The sequence below is a fragment of the Mandrillus leucophaeus genome, unplaced genomic scaffold (genome assembly GCF_000951045.1).
Source record: "Mandrillus leucophaeus isolate KB7577 unplaced genomic scaffold, Mleu.le_1.0 Scaffold342, whole genome shotgun sequence".
In the NCBI taxonomy this organism is placed as follows: domain Eukaryota; kingdom Metazoa; phylum Chordata; class Mammalia; order Primates; family Cercopithecidae; genus Mandrillus; species Mandrillus leucophaeus.
Genome location: NW_012103610.1, coordinates 1262925 through 1273328, shown reverse-complemented (window position 1 = coordinate 1273328; position 10404 = coordinate 1262925). Strand labels below are relative to the sequence as shown.

The 10404-nt window shown below is 35.9% G+C and overlaps 1 protein-coding gene across 1 annotated transcript in view; it reads left to right on the top strand.

Moving 5' to 3' along the window:
* The window catches only part of ACAP2 (ArfGAP with coiled-coil, ankyrin repeat and PH domains 2), a 180351-nt gene that overhangs the window by 104607 nt on the left and 65340 nt on the right, over positions 1 to 10404 (top strand). Inside the window, exons 5-6 of the mRNA XM_011988964.1 lie at positions 5991 to 6049; positions 8726 to 8909. Coding sequence (XP_011844354.1) covers positions 5991 to 6049; positions 8726 to 8909 — 243 coding nt within the window. The remainder of the gene's footprint in view (positions 1 to 5990; positions 6050 to 8725; positions 8910 to 10404) is intronic.

Sequence of the window (10404 nt, the reverse complement as noted above, 5' to 3'; positions counted from 1 at the left end):
AAAAAAAAAAAAAAAAAAAAAAAAAAGGATTTATCTTCATCTGTGCTGAGTTATCGTATGCTTTGCTTTGCTTGTATTTTCTTCCATGCTTCGGCTTGCCTTTTTCATTTTTGTAGCAGTGTTTTTTAAAGATCAGACTTTTTTCAATGAAGTCAATTTATTGATTTTAGTTTTTTATAGTTTTGTGTTCTGTTAAGAAATGTTTGCTTAACCCTATTCAGTAATTTTTTTTCAGTGTTTTCTTGTAGAAGTTTAGGTCTATGATCTATTTCAGGTTAAATTTTATAAATGTCCTGTGGTAAGGGTTGAAGTTCTTCTTTTTCCTCTTTATTATTATTAAATTATTTGCATATGGCTCTGCAGCTTGCTCTGTACATTTTCCCATCTTTATTGGCACCTTTGGTAAAAAAAAAAATAAATAAAAGTTGACCATATGCGTGGGTAATGTCTGCTTTATTGGTCTTTTTGCTTGTCTTTTTTCTTTTTTTTTTTTTTCCTGAGACAGTCTTGCTTTGTTTTCTGGGCTAGAGTGCAGTGAACTGAAAATGACTCACTGCAGCCTCCACCCCCTGGGCTCAAGTAATCCGCCTGCCTTAGCCTCCCAAGTAGCTGGGACCACAGGCACATGCTACATACACACCTGGCTAATTTTTTGAATTTTTGTTGAGACGTGGGGTCTCACTTTGTTGCCAAGGCTGGTCTCCAACTCCTGGGCTCAAGTGATCCTCTCAAAGTGTTGGGATTACAGGCGTGAGCCACTGTACCCAGCCTTTGCCTGTCTTTATACATTACCACACTCCATTGATTATGGTAGCTTTCATAGTAAGTCTTGAAATCAGGTAGTATGGGTATTCTAACTCTGTTCCTCTTTTTCAAGGTTATTTTGGCTATTCTAGGTCCTTTATGTTTTCATATAACTTTTAGAATCAACTTTTTGGTTTCTACTGAGATTTGGAGTGGAATGGTATTCAATGTATAGATCAATTTGAGGTGAATCAGTATTTTGCTAATAATCAGTCTTCCAATCCAAATAGTATATGTGTTACTCAAAGTAGAGGGCCATAATTATTCTATTTGTGTGTGTATGATTTGCTCACTTTATTTGACAATCAGTGGTTAGTTCTTGTCCACAATGACTTTATCAATAGATTTTTGAAAGTGGTGACCGGCACATAGGTCATCAATGTATAGAGCTTGTGAATGTTCAGCTTCATCATGTTTTCAAAACCACATATGGGTACCCATGAGATATTGCTTGTTCCTTTGTTCCAGACAGCTTTGTTCTGCCTGGTGTCAAGGCGCACATCTAGAATTCCCACCTCCTTCATGGCAAATTTCTGGATCTCTTTGAGTGCCTGAGGGCCACGCTTCTTGAAGCCCACTTCACGGATGTGCTTCTGAATGTTGCTGGTGTATCCTTGGGTCACCTTATCGATGGCAGGATGATTCTGAATGTGGCTGGTGTATCCTCGGGTCACCTTATCGATGGCAGGATGATTCTGAATGTGGCTGGTATACCCTCAGGTCACCTTACTGATGGCAGGATGATTCTTTTTCTTGCCACCCATCTTTGTGGAGCCATTCTGCTGGACCCAAGTTAGAAATGAAGAGCATGAAAGATTGTCTCCATTTGGTTTTTTTTTAGTTTCTCTGAGCATGTTTTGTGGTCATCACTGTGCAAGTCTTGCATACTTTTTGTCAAATTTATCCTTAAGCATTTCCTATTTGTTATTGTAAATGGTTTTTTTGTTTTGTTTTGTTTTGTTTTGTTTTTTCTTAGATGGAGTTTCGCTCCTGTTGCCCAGGCTGGAGTGCAGTGGCATGATCTTGGCTCACTGCAAGCTCCGCCTCCCGGGTTCAAGCGATTCTCCTGCCTCATCCCCCCAAGTAGCTGGGATTACAGGGATGTGCCACCACGCCCGGCTGATTTTGTATTTTTAATAGAGACAGGGTTTTTCCATGTTGGTCAGGCTGGTCTCAAACTCCCGACCTCATGTGATCTGCCCGTCTTGGCCTCCTAAAGTGCTGGGATTACAGTCGTGAGCCACTGCACCTGGCCAGTATTTTTTTTTTTTAATGTTCAGTTTCTGTTTGGTCATTGCTGGTCTTAGAAATATAACTGATTTTTATATTTTGACTTTGTTTCTATAGCCTTCTTAAACTCACTTATTAATTTTAGCAGTTTTTTTTTTGCAGGTTCCATAGGGTTATCTATAGAGCTGATCACATCATCTGTGGATAAAGACAATTTTATATTCTTCCTTTCTAATCTGTATGCTTTTTATTTCTTGTAAAAATTTATTTATTACATTGCTAGAATTTCTAGTGTAATGTTGAATAGAAGTGATGAGTAGACATTGCTGGCCTTGGTCCTGGTCTGAGGGTGAAAGTAGCCTTTTGCCACTAGCCAGGGTGTTAGATACAGAGTTTTCATATGTCCCCTTTGTTGCACCGAGGAAGTTACCTTGTATGTCTGTATTCCCGAGAGTTTTTAAAAATCAGGAATGGGTGGTTTTTGTTCCAGTGCTTTTTTGTATCTATCATACAGTTTGTTTTTTAAGTCTGTTAACCTGGTGAATTACGTTGATTTTTTTTGAATGTTAAATCCATCTTTCTTTCCTGGAATATATCCCAATCGGTCACGATGTGTTTTCCTTCTTATGTATTATTCTGATATGTCATTACTATATATTGTTAAGAATTTTGGCATCTATATTCATGAGGGATATTGCTTTGTAGCTTTCTTTTCTTACAGCGTCTGTGGTTTTGTTCTGTTTTCTCAGAGACTAGATTTTCTGAGAATTTTTTTCTGAAGAGTTTATGTAGAAGTACTGTTCTTTCCACATTAAATGTTTGGTAGAATTCAGCAATGAAGATGTGAAGACATCTTTGTGGAGTTTTTCACATTTTTTCTTTTTATTTATTTTTAATTTTTAATGTATTTGTAGGATGTGTTTTCCTTTTTATTTATTTTGTAAGGTATGTGTGCCATTTCTTTCTGATACTTTATAATTAGAGGTTGAAACTGCTTTACAGTTGACATCCATATACTCGCCCCAAAGGTATATTATGCTGCATTTGCTTTATCACATATCTATTCATTTATCCTCCCCTCTATCCATGCCTCAATATTATTAATGCATTTTAAAATAATTTATAGACAAAAGAACATTTCTTTTTCAAATAGATTCCCAGGTTTAGGGTTTTTTTTACAGTTCTTTCTTTCTCTCTGTCTTTTCTTTTCCTTTCTTTTCCTTTTTCTTTTCTTTTCTTTTCTTTTCTTTTCTTCTTTTACTCTGTTGCTCTGGCTAGAGCGCAGTGCGCAGTGCAGTGGCATGATCACAGCTCAGTGCAGTGCAGTGGCATGATCACAGCTCACTGCAACCTTGGACTCCTGGGCTCAAGTAATTCTCTTGCCTTAGCCTCTTGAATAGCTAGGACTACAAGTGTGTGCCACCATGCTTGGCTCATTATTTTATATATATATATTTATATTTTTATATATATATATATACAGAGAGAGAGAGAGAGAGAGAGAGAGATCTTGTCATGTTGCCCAGGCTAATCTTGAACTCCTGGCCTCATGGGATCCTCCAACCTTGGGCTCCCAAAGTACTGGAATTACAGGGATGAGCCACCCTGTATCCACATAAGGATCCACTTATGTAAGTCAAATCCTTTTTAAGATACAGATCATTACCATTATCCAGAAAGTTCTCCCATACTACTTCTCAGACAGTCCCAACCCATACCTCCAAAGGCAAGTGCTGTTCTGATTTTCTTCCGTAAAGTAGTTATGCTTTTTCTATAACTTCATATAAATGGAATCATATTGTACATATGTGTGTCTCTGTGTGTGTGTGTGTGTGTGCACGTGTGCGTGTGTGTGTGACTTCTTTTGTTTGGAATAACATTTTTGAGGTTGGTATTGTTGCCTGTTTCAGTAGTTCTCTCTTTTTAATACTTTGTAGTATAACTTAATATAATGTCATATTATTGCTTTATGCCCTACTATATGGTCAATTCTCTTAAATGTTGTTAGTGTTCCTGAGAAGATTGGATGTTCTCTTTTCATTGGTTTTATGTTTCTCTGTCTTTTCAACCAACCTAGTTAATATGCTATTTGTTTCTTCTTTATTCATTTAAAAATCTATTGTTTCATATTTACACTGTCATTCTTCATATTTTAAAGTTATTTTTAAATTTAAGTATAACAAAATTGATTTTTTGTGGCATATAACTTCATAGGTTTTGACAGATGCATATAGTTGGGTTTCCACACCAAAGTCAAGATGTACAACAGTTCCATCAACTCCCCAGAAGCCCTCATGTTGCCCCATTATTAACCCTTCCATCTTCCTCCTGTCAGTGGAAATCGCTGATTTTTCATCCCCTCAGTCTTGTCCTTTCCTGGATGCCATAAAAATTTTGTTTCATTTAGCAAAATGCATTAAGATTACCTATGTTGTTGGCATGTATTAATAATCGTTCTTTTTTATTGCTGTATGAATGTATCATAGTTTGTTTCTATATTCACTGGTTGAAAGACATTTGGGTATTTTCTATATTTTGGCAATTAGGAATGAAACTGCTATAAACATTTGAGTACAGGTTTTTGTGTGAACATAAGTTTTAATTTCATTTGGCCAAATACCTAGGATTGGGATTGTTGTATTTCATGTTCATGTAATTTTAACTTTATATGATATGGAACGTTTTAAACTGTAGACTGTGTCTTTTAAACTCTGTTCAGGGTATCAGTTTCATCTTGAATGAGACTTGATAGTTTTTGTCTTTCACAAAATGTATGCATTTCATCTGTTGAATTTGCAGGCCTACAGTTGTTTCTTAGCTTCGCAGATTACCTTTTTAATATACATGCAATCAGTAATAAAGACATGTCTCTCCTTCATAGTGTTTGAAATTTGCGTCTTCTTTCTGATCACTGTGGTTAGAGGTTTATCGATTTTATAATCTCTAAGAACCAAATGTTTTGATTCTTTGATTTCTCTCTGTTAACTTTCTATTTTCTATTTAGTTGACTTCTCTGATCTTTATTATTTTCTTTCTTCTGCTTACTTGGGTTTAGTACTTTGAGTTTAACATAATACATACAAAATTTAATTTCTCTCTGGAAGTAAATTGACAGATTTTGAAACGTCCAGATTCCTGGGGAATGTGTGTATGTGGTATTCGAGAGAAAACGGAAGACAGAGCTTCAGAGATAATGAAATTGTGGTATTTTTAATTAGTAGAAGAAAGGAGGATTTTCTTTTGGATATTGATCTTTCTGCCTGTTCATCTAACTTTCTTGCAAACTCTGAATGAAGTGTATCTGTAAATTATTAAAGGTGGAATCCCCATGACAAGCATTTGAATGTTTATCCTACACAGAGCCATCTGTGCGAAATACATGGCATCTTTTAAGTTGGGCAAAATACTATCTGGAGGAATCAGATTTCATTCTTGTCTCTACTGTTAGCAGTTACTTAACCTGAAGGATGATATAATGTTTACTTGAATTCAAAATACTCATTTAAGTCTGCAAGTCTTCCCAAATGAGTAACCTCTACCTCAGCTAAGGTATATGGTGTTTCTGGAGTTGTTTTCATTTGGTATGCTGTAGTATATTGGAGTAAATAATTTCTGTAATGTGTGGAGCAGAATTTGTATTCGTGTTTTAGATTGTCTTCCAAAGCCTGAATTAGAATTAAGGAACTATGTTGCTCCACTGTTTGAGCACTCTATTTAAATATTAAAGCAGGTTTGTTTTCCTCTGTAAATAGAAGTAATATTATTTCTGAGAGATGAAATTGGCTTATCTGTTTTGGGTTCTATTTTTAAATGGTTATTTCTTTTGTAGTCCTCAGGAAGAAATATAGGCAGTATTAGAATTGGAGAATTGATGAAGGGGTATGGTATTTATAGAACGATAAGAAAATTATTTTGTTTACTTTTCTAATCACTTAATATTACATTTTATTTTTTAGATCCTGTTTGACCAAACTCAGAGATCAATTAAGGCACAGCTTCAGAACTTTGTTAAAGAGTAAGTCAATTGCAGTGAAGAGGAAAGAAAATTAACTAGTTAATGATCAATCTGCGAATTGGTATCTTTTGGAAGAAGTTATATACCATGAATTATTGAAAATATTGGTGTTTTTATTTGCTTTGTGAAATGTATGCTGCATTTCTTCCTGAATTATTCTATAAGTAGATCAGACTTGATGTCTTTCAGTGAATCACTTCTTCCACAAATACGTGTTCTGGAGGATACTTAGCTAGGATACATAGCTGTAGGTTTAAAAAATATTTTTAATGTAAATAATCTAATTGTTCTTTCACCGTCAAAGAAAACCCCAAAAGTGGATGAAATACTATTAGCTATTGTAGTTGAAACTATGTTTTCCGTTATTTCAGTGTTTCAGTGTGGTGTTTTCTTTGAAGAGAAGATAATGGAATATATGAGAATGAGTCATGAAAGTACATGATTTTTGGACCCTGGTGTGGTGGCTCACACCTGTAATCCCAGCACCCTGGGAGGCCAAGACGGGTGGACCACCTGAGGTCAGGAGGCGAGACCAGCCTGGCCAACATGGAGAAACCCCATCTCTACTAAAAGTACAAAATTAGCTGGGCGTGGTAGCGCATGCCTGTAATCCCAGCTACTCAGGAGACTGAGGCAGGAGAATCGCTTGAACCTGGGAGGTGGAGGTTGCAGTGAGCTGAGATCACGCCATTGCATTCCCACCTGGGCGACAAGAGTGAAACTCTGTCTCAAAAAAAAAAAAAAAAAAAGTACATGACTTTTGTTACTTATGAGTATTTTGTGTCACATTCATCACATTTTCTTTGTGAAATAAAATAGAACTGGAAATTTTAAAAATCAGAAATTTCCAAATTAGGAAAGTTTTTCTTTTTCACATTAATAATACAGTTTTTTCTCTTGATTCCTGGCTGGGAATATATAAAATTACAGATAAAGTTTATTATAATAGAGCTGTACGGTGGTGTTAGATCTCATTAAGATAGTACACTGTTTTTAATAGGTTAGAATTTGTTGTTCTGGAGGTTATGTGTCACAGTTTCTTTTCTTTTCTTTTTTTCTTTTTTGAATATCGAGACGATCTGACTCTGTTACTCAGGCTGGAGTACAGTGGCTTGATCATAACTCACTGTAACCTCGAATTCCTGGGCTGAAGTGATCCTTCTGCCTCAGCCTCCTGAGTAGTTAGGACTACAGGCGTGGACCACTTCTGGCTAATTTTTCTTTTATTTTTTATATTTGTAGAGGCAGATCTCACTATGTTGCTGAGGCTAGTCTGAAACTCCTGGCCTGAAAGCAGTTTTCTTACCATAACCTCCCAAAGCACTGGGACTACAGGCATGAGCCAGTGCACCCAACTAAATTCTTTATAAATTACTTTGTGATAGATTAATACTTAGAATGTCTTCATAGAATGCACACATACAGTTTATGGCTTCTTTCGAGGAGTTGAATGTCTTTCTTACATATGCTTTATTATGATTTTTATAAAATCATTTGTCTTCAAGTTATTTTACCTAGCTCCCTAGTAGAAAAATACAAGCAAAGGGATGTTATATGAGTAAGGTCATTAACGAACCAAGTGTTTCAGATTTGCAGACTATTGAAAGGGATACTGTTATTCTTTGCTGATGTAACGGTTCTTTCAGAAATTGATGTGTTCCAGCCTGGGCAATAATGTGAGGCCACAGAAATAAAAAATAAAGATTAGCCTTGTGTGGTGGCATGTGCCTATAATCCCAGCTGCTTGAAAGGCTTGAGGCGTGAGGATCGCTTGAGCCCAGGACTTTAAGGCTGTAGTGAGCTATGATCTTGCCACAGCATGAGAAATGAATGTTGTTTCTTAGAGTGTGGTCTGTAGACCACCCGCAGTAGTAAAATCACGGGTGTGTCTTAAAAATAAACTCCTCAGATTTCTAGGATTTTTCCTGAAGGCTAAAGAATTATAATCTCTTGGAAAGAGCTCTGGAAATTACATTTTTAATAAGTGCCCTATAGTGATTCTTATGTATAGTACCGTTTACAAATCATTTGGTTAAATAATGGTACGTATCCCTGAATTTGTCTTTAGAAAAACAATTAACTTTTCCTTTATGTTTCTGTAATGTTAACTTGATAATTTATTGTCACCTCAAGTTATATAGATTTAAATAGTGAAATTTTAGCTGACTTCATCAGGTTTTATACAAAATTGAGAAACAGTACATATTTTAGTTTGAAGAGTGAATGTGTTTCAGTGTGAGGTGAAACAAAAAATGGAGGAACATAGGAATTCAATTCTAAATGTTATTTTGCTAAAGTTTTTTGTTTGTTTGTTTGTTTTTTGTTTGTTTTTTTTTTTTTGAGACGGAGTCTTGCTCTGTTGCCAGGCTGGAGTGCAGTGGCGTGATCTCAGCTCACTGCAACTTCCACCTCCCATGTTCAAGTGATTGTCCTGCCTCAGCCTCCTGAGTAACTGGGACTACAGGCATGTGCCACCACACCCAGCTAATTTTTTTGTATTTTTAGTAGAGACAAGGTTTCACTATGTTGGCCAGGATGGTCTCGATCTCTTGACCTCGTGATCCACCCACCTCGGCCTCCCAAAGTGCTGGGATTACAGGCGTGAGCCACTGCGCCCAGCCTGCTAAAGTTTTTTAATGAAGCAAGTTATGAAAGTTTCGCTTTTTCTCTTTTTAGAGATCTTAGAAAATTCAAAGATGCCAAGAAGCAATTTGAAAAAGTCAGTGAAGAAAAAGAAAACGCATTAGTAAAAAATGCCCAAGTACAAAGAAATAAACAACATGAAGTTGAAGAAGCCACCAACATTCTGACAGCAACAAGAAAATGTTTTCGACATATAGCCCTCGATTACGTGCTTCAGGTATGTAGTTTCTTACTGTGTAGGTTTTCAGACAGTGCTTACTAAATAGGTTGTTACTTTTGAGTGATTGCCCTAAGAAGAGTAAATAAATACTTTTACTTTGAGCTTAAAGTTAAAACATAATCTTTCGTGGAAAATTTCCGTCTGTGTGGCTATAGTGTATCTATGTGTGTATGGATATATATTCCTTGGGTTCTGAGTTCTGCCTCTTTTCTCTTAACTTTATATTCCCCATTTAAAAATGTTAAAAATCTTTTTAGTTGCTATATTTTGTTCTCTGGAGTTGTTGTATCAATTTAATTATCTTTTATACCATTTTATTATTTCAGTAAATTTAGGGGTACAAGTGGGTTTTTGGTCACATGATGAATTGCATAGTGGTGAAGTGTGAGCTTTTTTTGTATCTGTCACTCCAGTAGTATACATTGTACCCAACAGGAAATTTTTCATCCCTCACCTCCCTCCCAACCTTCCCCCCTTTCTGAGTCTCCAGTGTGCATTATACCACTCTGTATGCCCCTGAAAACCTACAACTTAGCTTCTACTTATAGGTGACAACACATGACATTTGTTTTTCTGTTCCTGTGTTACTTCCTTTAGGGTAAGGGCCCCTAGTTCCTTCTAAGTTGCTGTAAAAGACATTTATGGTGTTCAAGTTTTTACTGGCAATAGGGAAAATATAATTTTCAGTAATTGTGAGTGATAATAACATCTTTACACTTCTTATTTCTTTAGATTAGATTCTTAGAGGTACTAAGGTTCACCATATTGCCAAATGAAAAATCTTTCTAGAAGTAGTGTTACCATATTTTTGCATTAGGTGCTGCTTTTAAAAACTAGAAATCTGTATTTGGTAAATTGCTTGGTGATCTTCCAGTCTAATTTATAACTGAAACTAGTTTGAATGTGATAGGTCTCCAAAGGTATTTGAAACATGGGAAAAATGAAGGCATATTACGTTGCTTGTTTCTATATATCATGGAATTTAAAGCCAAAAAACCTTGAATGCTTAGGGAATTACCTCATATAAATCTTCTTTTCAGAACAGTAGTGGTTGTCTTCAGAGATTGGTTACTTCACAATGATCGCAGAGTATTTCTTAAGAAAAAATACCAAATAGAAATTAGTAATTAAAAATTACTTAGGTAACTTTGCAAAACAGTAGAAAATTAACTAAGTTTTTTTCCATTAAGTTCCTCTTCAGTAAGTGGGAAGTTAAAGTTTTAAAATTAATTGACTGTACTTTTGGAGGAAAGGTTGCTAGATGGGAGTAGGCTATTTCCTGGGTCCTGTACCTACCTCACATTGTACCATTTTCTGCTGTAGTGTGAGTACTCGCCCTGCCTAACCCACTAAAATGGCTCATGCAGAGGTTTTATTCGCTAGACATGTTTCAGTTTTTAACGAACTTGGCTATTCTGTTTTACTCCTTCTTGAAACATTCTTTTATCTTGATTTATCTGAAACTGCTTTTAGGTCTTCCTCCCAACTTCTG